The 22,746-nt window shown below is 35.1% G+C and overlaps 1 protein-coding gene across 6 annotated transcripts in view; it reads left to right on the top strand.

Annotated features, from left to right (window-relative positions):
• The window catches only part of RAP1GDS1 (Rap1 GTPase-GDP dissociation stimulator 1), a 147,290-nt gene extending 125,775 nt beyond the window's left edge, over nt 1–21,515 (top strand). For 5 of the 6 annotated variants that reach the window (XM_019801773.2, XM_019801775.2, XM_019801772.2 and 2 more), the window contains 8 exons: nt 1,970–2,113; nt 2,576–2,707; nt 3,961–4,095; nt 4,788–4,913; nt 5,865–6,004; nt 11,457–11,583; nt 15,076–15,204; nt 19,607–21,515. In XM_019801773.2, coding sequence (XP_019657332.1) covers nt 1,970–2,113; nt 2,576–2,707; nt 3,961–4,095; nt 4,788–4,913; nt 5,865–6,004; nt 11,457–11,583; nt 15,076–15,204; nt 19,607–19,734 — 1,061 coding nt within the window. In that variant the 3' untranslated portion in view covers nt 19,735–21,515. The remainder of the gene's footprint in view (nt 1–1,969; nt 2,114–2,575; nt 2,708–3,960; nt 4,096–4,787; nt 4,914–5,864; nt 6,005–11,456; nt 11,584–15,075; nt 15,205–19,606) is intronic. The other variant, XM_019801774.2, reaches the window with a different exon arrangement.
• The last annotated feature ends 1,231 nt before the right edge of the window (nt 21,516–22,746 follow it).

Here is a 22,746-nt window from a genome sequence, read left to right as displayed (position 1 = left end):
ACATATGTACATAAATGTATAGATATGTATTTATATGTGATACATATGTGTGTATACTTACCTGTATATGCAAGTGGTGGTTGTTACAATAGATGTCCTTGAGCAGAACTGTGTTGATAAATGTGTGCTGGGCTGTCTGCTTTGGGAGACTGCCTTGCTGACCCTCCTTAATAAGGCTACTTAAAGCCTCCCACATATATATGTGATTACAGTCGGACTGTGAGAGGAGAGATCTGTACATTTTAATCTTGACACATTTTAAATTTTCTCAATGCTTTAGAACTTATTCTTTAAAGCAGAAAATTTGGTGGTTTGGCCAAGTGAAATTTTTATTGTGACCTTCAGTCAGTTTTATACCAGAGAATTACCTATAACCTTTCTTGGAATATGTCAGAATAACAGTGTTTTTCTTGTATCTGTTTTCTCCTTTACCACCTTTACTTCTGTTTATGATTGTGCAGTTCATTGAATAATACCTTTGAAAACTTATTTCTGTACTATCTTTAGTGTTCATCCTTGGTTTTCCTTGTATGCAAAGGAGACATTAAAATTGGGATTTGTATAATTCAAGGTTTTTAGGAATTTTAAGGCTTTTTCTCATGGCTTTCAGTTCTAGTCACCACACATTTCTAGCCCTAGCATTCTGTAACCAAGGAAACGTCCTACTTTCAGCATGGCACAGTGCAAGTGTACCTTTTAAAAAAATATTCCAGGTTGAGTGTTCTGTGTATTCTGAGATAATATTCTGAGGTAATACTCTAAAGAATATCAGTGGTCCTGGTGTTGGAGGGGGGGACCTAAATTTTCATATCTTAAAATTGCCTAAAAGAAATGTCAAGTATAAAAAAAGGTCTTTTGTTTTTCCCAAATAACCTAAAGCTGCCATTGCTGTAGATGAGTACATATACAGCTTAGGGAAACCAATGACTAAAATAAAATCCAACTAAAAAATAAGATTTAAATTTAATAATTTCTGTATACCAAATGTTTCAAAGGTCAGTTGATCTGCTTTTATCTTAAGTGCTATAAAATAGACCCAAAGCGCTTAGGTAGACAAGTTTAGGTTAAAATACAAAGATGAAAGAGGTATAGTATCTGCTCTAATGGGGGAGACAGATATGGATATGAATATAAAATTTGCAGTGAAATAAGTTCTATAGTAAATATTTAAGTTATTAAGGGTTACAAACAAATGATTTGATAAGAGTAGAGCTTGCTCTGAAGAGAATTTTTAACAATATAATTGGGATGTAAATTTTGTTGTTAAAATCCCTCCACATTGCTGGTTATCCATCAGAAAGCTCAAAAGTTATTTTTTTCTTTCAACTTTTAGTATGGAAAATTTAAAACCTATGCAAGATGTAGAGGGACTATAGTATAATGAACCACCGTGTATCCATCATCCAGGAAAACTTCAAATTAATGAAAACCTGAAGCCCTTTTAAAAAAACATGAGTTTTAAAGTTCAGAAGGTTGTAGATTTATTAACTGCCTCTGAAAAAATCACATCTATACAAATATGAATCCAAATATACTTACGGTATAGTTTGAAATTTACTAATAGCTCTCTACTTTTCAAGAACTTTCTATTCAAGCACCATTAGTGGATATACTTTAACTCTATATAACAGGCATATGTGTTTTATTTTAAATGGTGTGGGTGTTTTATAGTATTTTAAACATGAGCATGATATCTAGAATAACAGTGGAGTGCTATTACTTTCCTTCAAAGTGGAAAATCAGTTTAGGTGCTACCAGACATTGTAAAGAGTGACCTAATTTCAAGTAAAAAAATGAAATAAAAGTATATAAGCTGCACTGTCAGTTCGTTTTGAAACTCAAATCTTTGAAGGTGTATCATCTAAATCATGCATTTTCTTTATTTCTTATAATTTTTCATAAAGGATTGCTTATAACAGAACTTTTATTTCATCTCAAGTTTTGGTTATTTTGCTCACATATCCTGTAGATGCTATTAAGCTACAGCTGGTTGAAGCAGGCCTGGTAGAATGTCTACTAGAGATCGTTCAGCAGAAAGTGGATAGTGACAAAGAGGATGATATTGCTGAACTCAAAACTGCTTCAGATCTAATGGTTTTACTACTTCTTGGAGGTGAGTTATAATTTAAGTCAATCGAAGAACATGATTGGCAGATTTTGAAAAATATATTGTCTCTTTTGTGAACACTATATATATTAGGCATTTTCTCACTTTCCTGCCTCATTTAATCCAGTTGATGTGATGATTTTGAAACCTTAAATCCATCATGGAGTGAACTAGAGATAATGAACCTGGAAAAGAGGAGTCTTCATTATCTTCCAATATTTGAAGAGTTGTCGTAGGACAGCCGTGGCACCAAAAGACTGAAAGCTAGAGTGTTGTTTGAGACTTAGACTAGAAAAATCCTAAACTCTTTTTCCAGTCTACTAAAAGCTTATTATAAAAAGAGTCATTGCTTTTCCTTCTATGAATTATCGTTTGTGAAGTCTGTAGTTATCCAGTTGGATATTCACGTGGGAATATGGATTTGTTACTCTTAATTCTTATCCTCTTACCTGTTTCATTTACCTCCAGATGAATCCATGCAGAAATTATTTGAAGGAGGAAAAGGTAATGTGTTTCAAAGGGTGCTGTCCTGGATTCCATCAAATAACCACCAGCTGCAGCTTGCTGGGGCATTGGCAATTGCAAATTTTGCCAGGAACGGTAAGGATGTTATCTCATCCTCTTTAAATCGGATGTTCTCTATTTTTTTTATTTTTGCTTTGCCATTACATGTAGTAAAACTGGAACAGTTCAGAAGTATATGTAGTGTACTGCTACCTTAATTTTTTTTAGAGACATGAAATACTTAGCGATTTTTTTTCTTTTTTTCTTTTTTTTTTTTTTTTTTAATGTAAGCTCTACTTCCCAGCATGGAGCTTGAACTCCCTACCCTGAGATCAGGATTCTCATGCTGTACTAACTGAACCAGCCAGGCCCCCTGCTCAGTGATTTTTCTAACAAATTACCTATTTTGTGCAATTTAACTAAATTCTGGTAAAGATAATGAACAGTGATCATGTTTGAGTATTCTGCATTTTATAGATCAATAAATTTGAGTCCCATTCTAATACGCATCTTATCTGGAAGGATATGCTCTTTTGCCTGGTGATTTTTTGATTTAATAATCTGAGTATTCTTTGTAGGGTTATTGTGCCTTAATTTATACTTTTATGCCTATAAAACTTAAGTGTGAGTAATCCTCTGGTTTAGGATAGAGTATTTGGTTTAATAACATTTCCAAGGCACCAGACCTTCATGTTCATTTCTGAAGTCTGGAACTCGCGCTATTCAGTCTAGAAACTCATTCTTATATTGTGACTAGGAAATATGGGTTATTTTTTGGTTTTAGTTTGATATTATTCCACTATGAGCTGTGTAACTGTATAATGGATGTTTTATTACATTTTTATTCCCTTATTTTTGAGGATGATCATTCACTCCTTAATGATGTAATTAAGAATAGTAAAATATTGGTAACTATTGAAGCTAAATGTGGAATAGTGGTTCATTACAATATTCTCTGTGCTTTATAAATGTTTCAAAAATTCTGACATTGAAAAACAATTTAAACATCAACCATGACAGCACTCTATATTTTGTTGTCGCTGTAACATTGGCCGAACTCAGGCATAGTTCACGATAAGTGAAAAGTGTTCGTAGACATTTTAACCATACGATTTCTACTTACTCATCTTCTAATATATTATTAGGCTGTATGCTAGAGATTTTTCTTGTCGTGACTTCTACTCAATAAAGAAAAAAATCTATAAATCTGATGGGAGAAAGAGTTGGAATTCATTTTATTTTTTTGTAGCTCCATTTTCTCTAATGTAGATAATGGATAGGCATCACTATTATAAAATATTTATATATATTTGTAAAGAGGAAAGAAAAAATGCTTTTGTTTCATTCAGATGGAAACTGTATCCACATGGTAGACAATGGAATTGTAGAAAAACTTATGGATTTACTGGACAGACATGTAGAAGATGGAAATGTCACTGTACAGCATGCAGCATTAAGTGCCCTCAGAAATCTGGCCATTCCAGGTAGGACTTAAGAATCGTAGGCAACTCTGTAAGAAATAAGATCTATTGTTTAGGGAGGTATTTATTTTATGTGATTTGTGGACCTATCCTGACCTGTCTATAAGCAGACATAGTTCTTAAAAATAGCCTTAACGTGTCTTTGGATTAAAGGCGCTCTGAGCCATGAAATCACATTATCATGGGAAATAACACAGGAGATAGTTAAAGCTATTATTCTGCTTTCTAAAAATAAATTTCTGATTAGGTGAAATAGTATAACTGTATGAAGATACACTATAAGAAATCAATTTGGTTCATATGATAGATTAATAGTTTATTAATATTGTCTAGAACATCTATATTAACACAGTTGGGTCAAGGACAGAGGTAAAAAGAAACATTTATTAAAGTTGAGGAATTATGCTGTTTTGTAAATAAGACAACAACAACGTCAGATTTCCTTTACAGATTGTTTAAGTGTTTTGAGGGTAGGTTTAAAAAGCCAGTATATATGATTTTGTATGTTATGCTCCTATAGATGAACAGGATGTTATGCCCCACCCCCAGTCCTATTAAAGTAACAAGATTGTTTTTAAATAGAAAAATATAACATGGGACCTTAAAAATAGTAAGACAGTAAATATGTATTGAATTGAATGACTACCATAAAGAATGCTAGCACCATTTTAACCATGGTCTCTCTTTCTCTCTAGTTGTAAATAAAGCAAAGATGTTATCAGCTGGAGTCACAGAGGCAGTTTTGAAATTCCTTAAGTCTGAAATGCCTCCGGTTCAATTCAAACTTCTGGGAACATTAAGAATGTTAATAGATGCACAAGGTAAAAGAAATGTTTTCGCAAGGTACATTTTTGGTATGATAGTGTGCCTTAGTTGAAAAGGACTTGTTTTTAGCTTTCAGAATTATGTAATCATAAAGATAAATGGCAAATAAAAAGCAAAGAGAGATTGGTTTTAGAGCTCCATTCATGAATTTCCATGCTTGTTTTAATTAACTTTAAATGGAAATTATATTGCATCTCTATTGTACATATAATCCCGGTTTTATATTGATTTATTAGTTCTGAAGGGTTTTTATGTTTTAGCATTTTATACACTTTTTTTAAAAAAGATTTTATTTATTTGACAGAGGGTGAGAGAGCACAAGCAGGGGGAGCAGCAGAGGGAAAGGAAAAAGCAGGCTCCCCACTGAGCAGGGAGCTCGGTGCAGGGCTTGATCCCAGGACCCTGGGATTATGACCTGGGCTGAAGGCAGACACTTAACCAGCTGAGCCACCCAGGCACCCGGTTTCATAGTCATTTTTACCTTGTCTTGGAAATCATGTTTCAGTACACTGACAGTCAAAATTTTTAAAAATTTATTTTGCAGAGAGATCATTTTTCTGTTTACAGAAACGATGAAAACTACTCCTTGGAATGAATTGTGTTTATTATTTCTACATTCTAAACCTTTCTCTGTATTGATTTCTCAGAGTCCTTCTAATACCCTTTGTTACAGTTTGCCACGGTACTAACAGACTACCAGGTTGAGCCATAGAGTATAACATTGTTTTGTATGAAAGTCCACAATGTTGTAGAAGAAGCTAAAATAGTCCATCAGATATGGAGTATTTGCAGTTCTTGCTTAATAAAATCATTGTGTTATGTCATATATACATATATATATGTAAATATATATATAAAATTTTCTTCACACTCCTACATCTTTACCAGTTTTTCAGTTGTTGCCTATCAGTGATTGTTTCCTTTGTGGTTTGACTTCTTTCCTATAGCAGAAGCTGCTGAACAACTGGGAAAGAATGTTAAGTTAGTGGAGCGTTTGGTAGAATGGTGTGAAGCCAAAGATCACGCTGGTGTGATGGGGGAGTCCAACAGACTGCTGTCTGCCCTTATACGACACAGTAAATCAAAAGTAAGTTCCAGAAAAAAACGTTCACTAGAAAACATACAAGTGGTCTTTTGGAAACTCCATATCATAGATCCTATATCATAAGCTTGCATTTTACATATTTATATATAAATACATTACAGATAGACCTCAGAGATGTCATAGTTTCTGTTCCAGACCACTGTGATAAAGCAAAAATTGCAAAAAAAAGTGAGTCAAATGAATTTTTTGGTTTCCTAATGCATATAAAAGTTGTGTTTACACTATACTGTAGTCTGTTAAGTGTGCAATAGCGTTATGTTTAATTTGTATATTTAAGTAAAAAATACTTCATTGCTAAAAAATGCTAACCATTTTCAGTGAGCTTTCAGTGAGTCATCATCACTGATTGCAGATCACCGTAACAAATATAGTAATGGAAAAGTTTGAAATTTTGTGAGAATTACCAAAATGTGTTGCAGACATGAAGTGAGCAAATGCTGTTGGGAAAATGGCGCTGACAGATTTACTTGACCCAGGGTTGCACAAACCTTCAATTTGTAAAAAAAAACGCAGTATCTGCGAAACACGGTAAAGTGAAGCACAATAAAATGAGGGATGCCTGTGATCCACAATCCTGAAAAAGTAATTGAAGATTGAGCTTTTGTATTTCTATTCCATGATAGTTAAGAGTAAGGCTTTGGAATTAAACAGGTGAGTTCAGATTTTATCTCCACTATTTACTTGGTCATCAGGTCTTTCACATCTCAGTATCTGGTATATTAAACCTGGGATATTACCTGCCTGAAACTGTTGTGAGAATGATTCCATGAGATCACATAGTAAGCACTCAGTAAGATGCTGGTGTTACTATTTTTACCACTACCCTCAGTGTCAGACATCTTCTGTGGACCAGGCACTGACCAAGCTCTAGCTAGTGCTATTAAGAAATTAAATGATATCAAGATAGTATGTGATGCTCTAAACTCACAAAGTTGGATGGAATCCATTCTCAGAGCAGTGTCCAGCCTCGTATGTGTCTGACATGTGGTTGCTGACCTCCGTTTGTTGAGTGAGTGAATACACGAATGAGCAAGTGAACTATTTTAAAGATCACAGTGGTAGGAATCCAGGACAGCAGGTTAGCAGCTGATTTAGTATCTATATTATATACCTTTTATTTTTATATAACCTGTTTTTTTTTTTTTAAGATTTTATTTATTCATTTGACAGAGATAGAGACAGCCAGCGAGAGAGGGAACACAAGCAGGGGGAGTGAGAGAGGAAGAAGCAGGCTTCCAGCGGAGGAGCCTGACGTGGGGCTCGATCCCAGAACGCCAGGATCACACCCTGAGCCGAAGGCAGATGCTTAACCACTAAGCCACCCAGGCGCCCCTATATAACCTGTTTTCTAAAGTGAGCTTTTTGGCCATTTCACTTATGTCCATGGGAAAATGCATCACAACTTCTTAACCAAATCTTGGAGCCAAAGCTGTTCAATTCCTATATTAAATTGAGATTTGAGGGTTTTGAGGCTTTTCTGCTAATATTTATCACAGATTTCCTTGTCCCTCATTTAAACCCTCCCACTCCCCCCACCAAAAAAAAAAAGGCTTTCAGGTACCCATTAAACATCCATCATCATGTAGGTGTTTTGAAAAGATAAGGGAAACAGGGCATTGCACCTTTCTAGGGGTGTGTGTGTGTAACAAAAAGCATGAATGATAATTGTAACTTCATGGTCACGTTATAACTGTGTTTACACTTCAGTACTGTAGGGTGGGGGGTTTTTTGTTTTGTTTTGTTTTTGCATATCTTCCCTACAATTAAGTGTATACTGCTGCTGAGCAGCAATAGGAACCTTGATTTGCATACTCTAATGATCAGAACGTAAGCTGTGTTCCTTGTGTGAGCTCCAGATTAGAACTCTTAAATTATTTTTAAATTTCACATTGAAGTGGAATCCGTGATATCTTTTGAGAATCGAAGCATTTCTCAGAATATGTTCCATTGAATAATAACCCTAAAAAATACTCCACAGAGAGAAAAGGTTGTATGATCAGATTAGTTAGGGAAGCAGTTCATTCCCTTTCCTTCCCTTGGAATTCACAGCACACATTAGTACTACTCTAAAAAAAAATTTCCTTAACTCTGTTTAACCTACTGATTCCCAAACCATCGGACAGTGGGTTTTTGCAGGTTGCATGTATTAAATATGTTCCACTGGACATAACTTCAGAAAATGCTGCTCTGGAATAAGCTTTTAAACACTAGGTACAAGTTAGTCACATTTTCTGCAGGTCCTTAACCAACTGTTGTGAATTACAGTTCTCTCCCTGTGTTATTTTTAAACTTTGAAGATCCTACTCCTTTTAAAGTCACCCTGGATTCTGTCTCAGAGTCCAGCCCTCTGGAAGTTTGCACTGACTCACGGGGTTTCACACTCGCTTAGTCATCTCAGCCATATACAGTGTATTCCCGCGCTTGTGCCAAGAGGTGAATTCACATCTTCCCTCGAAAGAGTGCCCGAGGCTAGGAATCTTGAGCAACTAGCTGACCCTTCTGATGGTAGATATCAGAAACAGAAAACTATGGTTTGCTCCTACACTGGGACTATAAAAATTCACTCCTGTCAAAGGCGTTCTTCTTTATCCTTTAAGAGTAAAACATTCAATTATCAAGCTAAAAACTCAAATTTATTTAGTTATCATACATCTAACATTTAATTCCTATACTGAGAAGTAGTCTTTGATGATACAAAGTTGAAAAAGAAAATTTTTGTTAGGTGATTCAGGGGCTATGTTACAAATTAATTGCTTTAAATTTAAGCCTGTTTCAGAACATTACATTGGAATCAATATTATACAGTTTTCAACAAAGTTTGGATCATCCCAGCTAACAGCAAATTGACCATAAAAGCTAAATATGTGAGACTAACATAGATAATTTGCCTTGGTTGTATATATACCAAAATTTAGCTATCCATAAGAAAACTCCTGAAGAAATAGGATTGCAAAATAATATATCATTTACTTTGTAAAGCATTATGAAATATGTCCAAAATTTTTGGAGGTTTTGCAGATACACCAAGGGTTTGGAAGGATTACCCAGAAAAACATCTTCCTGTGTATTTCTACAGTTTAATAAGTGAAATGGTTTCAGAAAAGTTAAACTCCGGATTAATTTTAGATGTGTATTGGTTACAATTATTTGTAATTCTCCAAATGAACCTTGGTCTGTGGAGTGGTACTAATATCCTTTTTTTTTTTTAATACCTTGAAGTTTAAAATACAACTTTAAAATGCATTCATAGAGCCTCTGCAGAGCACACTGTGACTAGCTGTGATGGCACTACGATGAATTCAGTACATACACTTGTGCGTAGACCACAAATGGTTAGGAACAAGGAACTGATAGTCAAACTGCCTGGATTTGAATCTTGGCTTTTTACCACTTAATCACTGACTTTGGATAGAGTTCATAACTTACTCTGAGCTTTAGTTTCTTCATACATTAACTAGAGATAATATCTAGTTAATGAGATTTTCTGTGAGGATAAGAATATGCTAATACCTATAAACTACCCAGTATAATGTCCAGTGTGTAGTTGTTGCTCCATAGAGGGTAGCTATCAGTATTATTCTCTTTTGTCATAACACAAGAACAATGTTCATTTGTCTTTTATCCATTCTGTCAGGCAAAGCAACTTCATAGAGGAACTATTCAATAAACATTTATTGAAGTAGGAGGAGAGAGGGCAGGCATTTTAAAAAGCAGTATTCCAGTTCCTGTTCAAAAAAGTTAGATGGAGGGGCTCCTGAGTGGCTCAGTCAGTTAAGTGTCTGACTCTTGATTTTGGCTCGGGCCATGATCTCAGGGTTGTGAGATCAAGGCCCATGTCGGGTTCTGAGATTCTCTCTCACTCAAATAAACATAAAATAAAATAAACATAAAATAAGTGAAATGGTAAAGGAGATATGCTTGAACTTACAGGGAGCTACTCGCTTCTGATACACAGCTTCCTTCTTCATTCATTACCTGCCTCTCCTTCTAGAGTGGACTCTTCAGATGAATCACAAAGTAAAGGATGAAATGATAGTCCAAGAACCTTCGTTAGGTGACTGCATATGTACCTGTGAGCCTCTGTGGTCTTCTTTACTCTAAGCTCCTTTGTGATTTTTATAAAATTCTTCACTAATTTTAAGCTTCAGATAAAGTGCCCACCAAGTAAGCAGTATATTGGGAGGCTTTCTTTTTGTTAGAAAAGGCTTTAAAAGACAGTTTCTCACTTACTAAAAGGTTAATGGGAAAAGGCTTGTTAAATGCTAGAATACAGCCACCATAAAAACTCAGCACTAGGACTCCATCAATTTAGAATGTTTGATCTCTAAATGCATTTGGGCTCAAAGCAAAGATACTATCTATAAATAGTTTTCTTAAGCATTTATATAAGGTAGAAGCATAGAGGAAACATTTTTCAAATATTTTAGCAAATTAATTTGAAAAATATTTCTAATTACAGTTAGTTTTATACTGTCGAAGCTAATGCAGACAGGCTACTTAACATCCAGCACTTAAAATACTGAAAGTAGTGAGAACAAAGAAAATTACTTTTAAAAATTCTGTAATTGAGACTTTCCACCAAATCATATATAATCCAAGAGTTTTTAGGAAACGAAACTGAGATAAGAACAAAAATGAACACTAGAAATAAATCTGACCATTTAAAAAAATCTAACTTTTGCCATATATTCTTATATGTGCTTTTCATGTAATAACTTTGTAAGTATCAAAAAACCTATGATAGCACATTATCCCAGCATTATAGATAGTCACTGAGATGCAGAACCGTGCTATAATTTGCTTAGTCAATGTTGGCGCTGGGTTTTCTTCAATTTGGAGCCCACTGTCTCCTCTGCCATTGAAGAGGACAGAGCTGTAGGTCCCATGAGAAATGAGAAGGACACTTTTAAGTACTGCTCAAGTCCCTTGATGTGTTATCCAGTTTTGCCAGATCCAACAAAGGGGTAAAAGCTTAAAAAAAAGAAAGAAAGAAAGAAAGAAAGAAAGAAAAACAAAAAAACTTTACCTCAGTCATCTGGGGAACAACTACCTGGTGCTGTAATAATAATTTGAAAAGAAGAACTTTTTTTTGTTGTTATTCCAAATCTTTTTTTGATCCTGTGGTAAGTCAACATTTAAGGCAGTCACGCTTTTATTTTTTTGACTGGTTGCTTCTGGGACTCTCTATTCCTTGCCATGAACTGCAATGGTCTTTTTCACTTAGGTAATTTAAGTTGTCATCTTTTGATGAATTTATTTAAAGCCAAAAGCTTTTTCCTTTTCTTCTGTGAAGAAAAAAATTATGGTTAAATGTAATGATGCATACAGGACACTGTCAGAAAATCACTCAATTTAACAATGAATTGACTGACTATAATGCAGTTACTTTATATTTAAAATTAAAGTTTATAACTGTGATATTTATTTATTACAGGATGTAATTAAAACCATTGTACAGAGTGGTGGCATCAAGCATCTAGTTACCATGGCAACTAGTGAACATGTAATAATGCAGAATGAAGCCCTTGTTGCTTTGGCACTAATAGCAGCTTTAGAGTTGGGTAAGTACCCCAGTGTCAAACTTAGTTTCTCCTATTTTTATCTTGGATGAAATGAAGCACAGTATTGGAATAGAAGTCGACAAAGCCTAGAAGCATTTTGCCAGCATGTGTCTGCACCTATAGTAAGTATATAGGAAATCACATTCTATAGATTGCCACCTCAGCTTTTGCCCTCGGTAACATTTTTAGGTCAATGCTTGACTCTTTAGAGTTTGAGTCTTAAATGTTATTTCAAGTTATAGGCAATTGGTAAACACAGAGAATATTTTGAGCAGGCTTCACAGAGAAATGAAACTATGTGTAGAATACAATAGCAAGTTTAGAGTCTGCTCCCCTCCTAGTGACCCAGACCTTCTCTTCCATCTCTCCTACTGAATCTCTTGCTTATCTCCTCCTATCACCATGGCTTCTATTGCTCTATAGTATTGCCCTCAATCTAAATTCTCACCTTCTGTGTCATTCTTTTGTGTGTTTTACATTCAAAATTCCCCAAAAGCAGAGTTTAATAATTCAGTGGGTGTCTTTGTAGCATATAGCATCCCTGTTGGTCAGAATTGTTCTTGAGAAGCTAGTTCATAGGCATCTAGCTTATGGATAGTAACCTTTGTCCCTGGAACCAATCTCTGATATAGTCAGCTGGGGATAGTCAGTCACAGAGCCTGTGGTTAAGGCCTGAGACTGCCTTATATAAAGGAGGACATAGACTTAGGTTTGTCCTGTCCAGTTCAAAGTCATTTAGTTAAACACTGTTAACTGATCACGTCTTAATTCCCACTGATGATTTAGATCCATAATTCTCACATAGCAGCAAGGGGACCCACCAACCCCTATCCCAAGGGAGAAGCCAAAAGATAAACATGGTATATCATTCTCTAGTGTCACATTTACTTAGATTTTAGGTATGAAAGATTTAAATTTTTGTTGTCTTTAAGGGTTTTGAATTTTAAAACCGTTTTTAAAAAATCATAGGTATAAGTAGGATAAAAAATTTTTTTTAATTTTAAAGATAAAAGACTTCAAGAAAATGTATGCTTATTCTCAGTGACTTTGGCCTATAGTTAGAAATGCTTTGGAGGTCAGTTCGGGTCCCAGATTAGCCATGACTTCACACATGGTTTGAGTAGAGTCAGCCTAGAAGTCCAGCCATTGTGGGGGGTCAGGTGGGGGGACCTATGATAAAGGGGTGGGAGTCAGTGAGGACATTGAATACCAAACTGGGTTCATGGCCTGATTTTAAGTGGCTTAAAGTGATGAAGCAGTTTCAGAATATGCTTGATTACTCAGCCTGGGGTGAATCTGGTTTTGTGCCAATATCTTCCAAACAAGCTATAATTTCATCAGCTTCCTGATAGTTAAACGTTTGCCTCAATCTGGTCACCTTACCATATAACTACATAAAATGTGATACATACTTTTTTTAATTGTTACCAGGTGTTTCCTAGGCTCCGTGGGCTTAAGATATAAAAATAAGCCCATACTATCTTTTTAATACATAAAACAATTTGAAAACCGTATTTTTCCAGTCTTGTTTGCTTATATAGACTATTTGATATTATTAAATTATAAATTTTTTGTATAATAGTATTAAAACACCATTTTTAAGGAGTCTTTTTTTATATATAATTGTATATTCACACGCAGTTATAAAAAATAATAGAGATCCCTTGTATACTTTACCCAGTTTCTCCTAGTGGTAACATATTCAAAACTATAAATAATATTTCATCTATTGATACAACTTACCAGTCTTATTCAGATTTCCCTAGTTTTACTTGTTCTCATTTGTGTGTATGTTAACTTCTATATAGTTTTAGGACGTGTAGGTTTGTGTATCGACCACCACAGTCAAGATCCTGAATAGTTTAACACCACAGGGATCCCTCCATCTATAACCACCCTAGTCACCTACCTCCTCCTTCTACCCCTTACCTTGTTCCTCATCCCTGGAAACCACTAATCTGCCCTTCATTTCTAAAATGTTATATATATGGAATCATATAGTATGTGGTCTTTTGGGATTGGCTTCCTTAATTCAACATAATTTCCTAAAGAGTCATTCGATTTGTTTTGCATATCAATTTTTTTTTAATTGCTGAATAGTGTTCCATGGTTTATACATACCACAGTTTGTTTGACCATTCCTGTCAAAAAACATCTGGGCTGATTCCACTTTGGGGCTTTTAAAAATAAATAAATGCTATAAATATTCATGCGTAGGTTTTTATGTGAGCATAAATTTTCATTTCTTTGGATAAATGCCTAGGAGTGCAGTTGCTGGGTTGTATGGTAACTATATGTTTAGTTTTATAAAGAAACTGTCAAACTGTTTTCCAGAATGGCTATACCATTTTACATTCTCACCAAAGATTTGGTATTGTCACTTTTATTTTAGCCACTCTGATAGTTGTGTAGAGATATCTCATTATGTTTTTTCCATTTTTCTAATGGTAAACATATGAAAAGATGTTCATCATTATTTACCATCTGTATATATTCTTTGGTGAAATACCTATGGATAATTTTTGCTCATTTTCTAATTTTTTTAACTATTGAGTTAAAATTCTTTATTATTGTAGAAGTTTTATAGTTTTACATTTTATACTTAAGTTTGTAATCCACTTTGAATTAAGATCTGTATAAAGTGTGTGGTTTAGGTCAATTTTTTTTTTCTTTTTTTTTGGCCTGTGGAGGTCTAATTGCCAGTACTGTTTGTTGAAGAGGCTATCTTTCCTCCACTAAATTGATTTTGTACCTTTGTGAAAAATCGTTTGAACATATATGTGTGGGTCTATTTCTGGGCTTCTCTGTTCAGTTCTCTGTCTACCAGTACCACACTCTTGATAACTGTGTTGTACAGTGAGCCTTAACATCGGGTAGAAGAATTCCTCCCACTTTCTTTCTTTCTTATCAAGATTATTTACCTGTTCTAGGGCCTGTGGCTTTCCATATAAATTTTAGTATAAACTTACATACTTTCTGCAGAAAATCTTCTGGGATTTCAATAGGAATTGCCTTAAGAGTCTTCATCTCTTAAAGATATATACTGTAAATACATATGGAAGAAACTATGTCATTTTTAGGATTTGCTCAAAAATAATTTGGGATGGGTAAGAGTAGGTGAATGAAACTAGAGATAGGTGAAACAAGATTGGCCATAATTTTTTAAGATAATAGTAAATAGTGTATCATTATATAATCTTTTCTGCTTTTGTATATGTTTCACCTTTTCCATAATAAAGATTTTTTTAACTGCCTCATATTAAAAGGAATGTTTTAATACTAAATTTTAAGCTTAAACTGCAGTATCTGCTGAAATTTAACTCTACTTTAACAAGGTCTGAATTTAATACTCTATTTCTAGGTCATTGTTATTTATCAATCCCTTTTGGAGGGTTTTATATGGTCAGTTTCTAGAAAAGGAATCAGTGTTTAGCCACATTGCACCAGGCTCATAAACAGTGGACATAACTGATACTTTGTTTCATATTCTAGGCACTGCCGAGAAAGACCTGGAAAGTGCTAAACTTGTACAGATTTTACACAGACTGCTAGCAGATGAGAGAAGTGCTCCTGAAATCAAATATAATTCCATGGTCCTGATTTGTGCTCTCATGGGATCTGGTAAGCATTTCTTCTAAAATTTGAGGTCTTTCAGTATTATGGTTGACATTAAATATAGAATAGTAGTAAATGGTGGCTTTGGGTTTTAAAAGCATTAGAATTAGATTTTGGAGGATATAGGATTACTTTTACTTGAAAATATTCCCAAAAGATTCTCACTATAATAATAAAAGTATCAGGGGGCACCTGGGAGGGCTCAGTCAGTTGAGCGTCCGACTCTTGATTTCAGCTCAGGTCATGATCTTCAGGTCATGAGATCGAGCCCTGCATCAGGCTCCATGCTCAGTGGAGAGTCTGCTTGAGATTCTCTCTCTTTCTAAAATAAAACTAAAAAATCTTAAAAATCATATCATATAGCAAATAGGTAAAAAACAATGTAAAAGGGGCGCCTGGGTGGCGCAGTCCTTAAGTGTCTGTCTTCGGCTCAGGGCGTGATCCCGGCGTTATGGGATCGAGCCCCACATCAGGCTCCTCCGCTATGAGCCTGCTTCTTCCTCTCCCTCTCCCCCTGTTTCTGTTCCCTCTCTCGCTGACTGTCTCTATCTCTTCAAATAAATAAAAAAATAAAATCTTAAAAAAAAAACAATGTTAAAAAATTAATAACTAAGTTTCATCAACTCTAAAATATTTCATATATAGAATTTCTGAATTTGTGTATCATGATATTAGCTAAGGAATTTGTTCAAGAAATCACTGGCATATTTTGATATATGTTCCATGGATACTGAAAAGAATGTGTATTCTGTTATTGAGTGAAGTGTTCTTGAAATGTCACTCAGATCCTTTTGGTTGTTGGTAGTGGAATTGAGTTTGCTATATTCTTAGCAAATAGAATATATTGATATTCTAATTGTTTTGTCAGTTGTTGAGAGAAGGGTATTGAAGTCTCCAACAATAATGGTGGATTTTTCCGTTTCGCCTTTTAGTTCTGTAAGTTTTTGCTTCACATATTTTGCAGCTCTTTTGGTAGATAGATACACCTTTTGGATTGCTGTTGTCTTCCTGGTGGATTGACTTTTCTATCATTATGTTCCTCTCTGTTCTGGTAACTTTTTTTCCTCTGAAATCTTTATCTGATATCAATATAGCTGCTTCTACTTTCTTTTGAATAGCATTCATGGGATCTTTTCCCACCCTTTTAGTCTCAGTCTGCTTTATCATTATACTTGATGTGTTGATAGCACCTTGTTATGTCATGTGCTTTAATCCACTCTGTCAGTCTCTTAATTGGTGTATTTAGACCATTTACATTTAATGTAATGACTGATTTTATGGCTTAAGTCTGCAGTTTCATTTTTTTATTTTCTGTTCTTCGTTCCTGACTTACTGATTTTTTGAGCATTTATTCCCATTACCCTCCCTCATTTATAATGTCCTCAGATATTTTCTCTATATACATTTAGAACTATATTAGGCATCGTTACAATTTTGGTTTTCAACCATCTAACATAATTCAGAAAACTCAAAAGAAGGAAAGTCTGTTGTATTTATCTACAACTCTGCTATATGTGTTGTTCTTCCTTCCTGATGTTCCAAGATTCCTTTTTTTAAACATTCCCTTTCTATTTAGAGAACTTACTTTAGCCACTCTTTTGGGTTGGGTCTGCGAGTGACAAATTGTTTTCTGTTATTTTAGAATATCTTGGCTTCCCCTTCATTTGTGAAAAATGTTTTCTCTGGGTATATAATTCTGGGTTGACAGTACTTTTTCTTTCAACACTTGAAAAATGTGCCATTTTCTTCTGGCCTCCATGGTTTCTTAAGAGAAATCCAGAGTCTTCCAATTCTTTTTTTCCCCTCTTGGTAAGGTGTCATTTCAAGACTTTTTGGGTCTTTAATTTTTAAGCTTGACTGTGATGTGTCATGGCATGGATTTCTTTGGGTTTATCCTGTTTCAAGTTTGCTCACCTTCTTGAGTAGGTGGGCTTATGTCTTCTGCTAAATTTGGAAAGTTTTTTTTAATCGTATTTCTTCATGTACTTTTTCAGTCCCACCCTGTTTCTCCTCCTTTCAGGTCTCTAAGGGCACAAATGTGAGCTCTTTAGTTATATCCCTCAGGCTCCTGAGGTTTTGTTCATTTTTTCCCCGGTTATCTCCTCTCTTGTTCAAATCAGGTAATTTCTATTGTTCTGTTTTAAAGTTCATTGATTTCTTCTGTCCCCTCCATTCTGCTGTTGAGCCTATCCACTGACTATAGTTTTGAGTTCTAAAATTCCCATCTGCTGCTTCTTTATGTCTTCTGTTTCCTGGCTGAGACTGTTATTGAGGCATTTTTTAATGTAAAATATACATAAAATTTACCATTATAACCATTTTTAAATGTACAGTTCAGTGGCAGAGTAGAACATTTACACTGCAGTACAACCATCACCACCCTTTTTCCCCCTCAAACTGAAACTCAGTACTCTTTAAAAAAATAACTCCCCAATCACCCATCCACCCATCTTTTGGCAACCATCATTCTATCTTCTGTCTTTATGAATTTGACTACTCTAGGTACCTCATATAAGTGGAATCATATAATATTCTTTTTTGTGTGGCTTATTTCACTTACCATATGGTCTCCAGGGCTCACCCATATAGTAGCCTGTGTCAGAATTTCATTCCTTCTTAAGGCTGAATAATGCCCCATTGTATGTATATTATCACATTTTGTTTATTGATTCATCCATCAATGGATATTTGGCTTATTTTCACCTTTGGATTATTGTAAATAATGCCACTATGAAAATAACGGGTACACAAGTATTTTTTTTAGTTCCTGCTTTTAGTCATTTTGGGTATATACACAGAAGTGGAATTGCTGGATCATACAGTAATGGCTACGTTTAATTTTTTGAGGAATCACCATTCTGTTTTCCATACAGTACACCGTATTACATTCCTACCAGCAATATACATGGGTTCCAATTTCTCTACATCCTAACATTTGTTATTTTTTTCCTATAATAGCCATCCTAATGGGTATAAAGTGGTATCTTACTATGCTTTTGATTTGCATTTCCGTAATGATTAGTGATGTAGGGGATCTTTTCATGTGTTCATTGCCCATTTGTATATCTATCTTCTTTGGAGAATGTCTATTCAAGTCCTTTGCCCATTTTTTAATCAGGTTATTTTGTTGTTGAGTTGAAACGGTTCCTTGTATTTTGGGGATATTAATCCCTTATTGGATATATGATTTACATATATTTTCTCCCATTCTGTGGGTTGCCTTGTCAATCTATTGATAGTAACCTTTGGTATACAGAAGGTTCTAATTTTGATGAAGTCCAATGTATCTGTTTTTCCTTTTGTTATCTGTGTTTTTGATGCATATCCAAGATATAAGTGCTAAATCCAATGTCATTAAGTTTTTCATTTATATTTTAAGATTCTTATAGTTTTAGCTCTTTAATTTTTGTACATAAGGGCTTATGGCTCTCTGGTTTTACCAACACCATTTGTTGAAAAAACTGTTCTTCCCTTTTTGAATGGTCTTGACATCTTTGTCAAAAATATTTTGACTGTATATATGAGGGTTTACTTCTGGGCTGTTTTATTCTGTTGATCTATAGATCTGTCTTTATTTCAGCTACACATTGTTTTGATTATTATAGCTTTAGAGTAGGTTTTGAAATTAGAAAGTGTGAGACCAACTTTGTTGTCTTTTGAGGTTTTGACTGTTCAGAGTCTCTTGAGATTCCATCTGAATTTTAGGATGCATTTTTCTGTTTCTACTAAAAACATTTCTACTCTTAGACCTCACAGTCTTATATATCAGTTTGAGGAATGTTGATTGCATTAAACTTATTAGATATCAGTCTTCTCATATAGCAGTCTCCAAGTCTTAAGAGCCTTGTATTTTCCTGTAATTGAAGTTGAAGAGAGCAAGCAAGCCAGAAAGAGGAAGATCAGATACCTAAAAGGGAAGCCTGTTGTCACAGAAATTTGTTGAAGGGATATGAAGTATAACCTTTTTCATTTGCCACAGAATTAATTTGAAACAGATCTAAGATTTTTTTGTAAGTTATCAGACTTCATATTTGAACTGATGATAGGGTCAGGGGTATATAACTGAAACTTGAGATCATACAATGAGCTGTGTTTCATTATAACTCCTTAAACTTAGATTGTAGAAATTGACATTTGATTTATCTATATATAAATATGACAGAGTTCCTCTGATTTATTATAACACATCTCTAACAAAACCTTTCTAGGCTACTGCTGTGTCCAACACTTGTCTTTAAAAGTGTCCTAGCATTTCTAGGCTGCTACGGTTTTTCCAGAATTGTTCCTAGTTTTGTAACTTTGGATCATCCAAATAAACATTTTGGGTATATGTACTGGATAGATTGTATATAAAGATTAGAACATTTTAACAGAAGCATATCTGTTATCTTGTTTCTTTGTCTTCCAGAATCTCTACACAAGGAAGTACAGGATTTGGCCTTTCTAGATGTTGTATCCAAACTTCGCAGTCATGAGAACAAAAGTGTTGCCCAACAGGCCTCTCTCACAGAGCAGAGACTTACTGTGGACAGCTGAGAACAGCCCCTCCCTGATACATGGCGTTATCCCACCTCTGATTTCCCCTTTGTCCTCCATCCAGCTGCCTCTTCTGCTGCATTTTCTTCCATATCACTTGTGCATGCGTGTAATGTTCCAGTACCAACTGAAGAACTGCTGTAGGTACCTGCCCAATAGGATTTATAAACCCATAGTAAGTGTGAACATAAATTTGTCAAAAATAAGTCTCCACCCATACCTGTTCTCTTGTATTCCTGTTGCTTGAGCTCCATTAAGTAGAATGTGCATGTTGTAGTCCTATGATGATGTAAACTTGGTACTACATAACGACTTGCTCCTCACACTTGGTAAACTACATAATAACGTACTGGTAAATTAGAAACAAACAAGAATGCAGCAGGGTCTGACTAGCTTATTAAGGATGGAACTGAATAGTAAAAAAAATAGCTCCATTTTTTGGTGCTTGGGAAGCACAGTGACCAAAAAACTGTATGGCTGCTCATTCATTAGTCTTACCTACTAATGTCAAACCCATGGTACCTAGAGTTAAATAAAATCCAATGCTCTCACTCTTTACCCTATGGTTTCTCCTTCTTCCTAATTAAGTAGACTCCTGAAACTGCCACAGACTTGGCAAGATTTCCCTGAGGTTTTTTAATTTCATATTTAATTGGCTGTCATCATTGAAGCTTAACATTGAAATCATTTGTGTTTTTCAGCATGAAACTAAGGGGTTGAAGAATCTGTGTTAACGAAGTAACATCCTTTTAGGTTTTTTTGGCCTATATTTTAGAATCTATGTACATTTTGACATGAGCATTGTCCAACACTTGTCTTTAAAAGTTGGCATTTGTTTTCAACTGAGGAAATAGAGTATAGCTCATTGGAGGGTGGGGTTGTTGGGTTTTTGTGGTTGTTTTTTTTTTTTTTTTTTGGCTATTTTTCATCATTCAGCTTGAAAGCAAGAAGTTTCCCCTGTCATAGTCCTTTTAAATCTTATATTAGAACTAGCAGGACATAGGAAAAAAGATTAAGAAACTAGAACTAGCAGGACATAGGAAAAAAGATTAAGAAGTTTGTGTATACTAAAGAAAGGATGCAGGTTATAAAAGCCATAGTAGCCAGTCCAGTTCATGCTGCAGATGGCCTCATACCAGTAGCTGTTAGAGTTTCCCACCTCCACTTGCCACAGAGAACTGCAGTAGATCTTAAAGCTACCAGAAAAGGTGACAATGCCAAGACTCTAGAGATGACAAGACCCTCTTGGCGAAACATAGTGTTCTCTTCACTGCCACTACCACCACCACATGGGTTTTTAGAACTTTGAAACACAATCTTTGTAAATTAAATTAAAAGATCCCTGTGACCTACATATCTTGTCCCCATGCACAAGTTTGACAACTACTGGCTGAAAGGTATAATGGGCTCCAATATGGAAGGACTGCAGGACAGTAGAATGGGCTGCCTGGGGTGACAGGAGCTCTTTCCTCTCCAGTGGGAGATGCTGCACATATCTGTGGGGTGATTGAAGTTGGACTTTTGACTCTGAAACAGCTATAATTCAATAAAATTAAAACCTCAGTGGAGGTGAAGAAACTTTGATTGTTCCCTTTGACATCCAGGAAAGGGACTATTACTGTGAGTGCTTATGCTGCACTTACTGTAAGAATGGTCTTGTTTATTGTCTTCTGGGCTGGATAGTGGACTATATTTTATTATAGGTTTTGAAAAACATCTGTAATGTTGAATAGGCTGTCCATATTAATGACTAAATAAATAAATAGTATATCAAACTGTAATGGTATCATTTGGTTTGTTTGTATATTTTCTATTTCCAGCTCCTAGAACAGTGATTGCTCATTGTTGGTGCTCAGTATTTGTTTATGAATTCCCACTTTTATAAACTTCCAGACTCCCTAAACTAATCCTAGATTGATAGAGAAATGAAATTTAGATATTTGTCTGATTTCAGAGAATTTTTTTTTTATAGGATTGGTCCCTATTGAAAATCATCATATAGAAAACCTCAGAACAAAAGTATCCAAAAATTAAAGATTTCAGAGAAGCCATCATCTGGGCCAGCTACTAGCAATCAATGGATATAGCTAGGAATTCCCATCTCCAACAAAACAAAGTACACTTCTAATCACCACTTTCTTTTTCCGCAGAGAGACCAGAAGGCTATGCCCTCATGACAGAGGTCCACCAAGCTAGGTGATTTCCTGTTCTGCCATGGCAGGAGGTGGGAGTCTACAGACAATACTAAATGTCCTACTACTTGATCTGAGTTCTAGAGGCCACCTTTAAATTAGGTTGCTACCCACTAAGAATGCTTTCTGAGGGAGAGAATGGGAGGAACTGTACAGCATAGCTATAATTATCATTATGTGTCAGGGTTAGAACATAGCTGACAACCCAAAAGGCCAAGAATAAGAAGGAAGATGTCTCAGTGCAATGCACTAAAATGTCTTTCCTCCCTTCTGGGAGGGAAGCCCGTTCCGTCCTTGGGATCTCGCTAACCACCCTGCGGACCGTGACCTCATGGCGCGCAGAGCAAAACTGACTAAATGCTGGCCCATAATCCAGTGTTTTCAACTTGATAAAACACCGTTTGTGTGTATCATCTGATAACCATAGAAATGTAGACAAAACTTTTTAGTTCTAAAATGATTTTGTCTTAGATGGAACAAAATGCATTTCTTAGATATAACCATTTGTGTGAAGTGTTCTGAGAAACACTGCATGTGAAAATTTTAAACAGAAATGCTCTTTGATATCATTAGGAAACTTATCACCTAATTCTGCTGAATACAAGGGATGAAGAGATCTATTACTTAGGTAAGTATTCGCCCTTTGTATTCAGCTGTTGCTAGAATCAGTAAGCTTTAAAGTCAACTCTAGGAAACCAAATATCTGAATGACACAAGTGTCTGTTACAGAGCACTTAATGATATTTGGGATGAATCTTCATAGCTATAACCAGGAAAATTGAGGGTTATTTTTTTCACAGATGCGTTCTCTTAATTTACA

The sequence above is a fragment of the Ailuropoda melanoleuca genome, chromosome 11, assembly GCF_002007445.2.
Source record: "Ailuropoda melanoleuca isolate Jingjing chromosome 11, ASM200744v2, whole genome shotgun sequence".
NCBI lineage: Eukaryota > Metazoa > Chordata > Mammalia > Carnivora > Ursidae > Ailuropoda > Ailuropoda melanoleuca.
The sequence above is the reverse complement of the archived record's forward strand: the minus strand, read 5'-3'. Positions and strand labels throughout refer to the sequence as shown.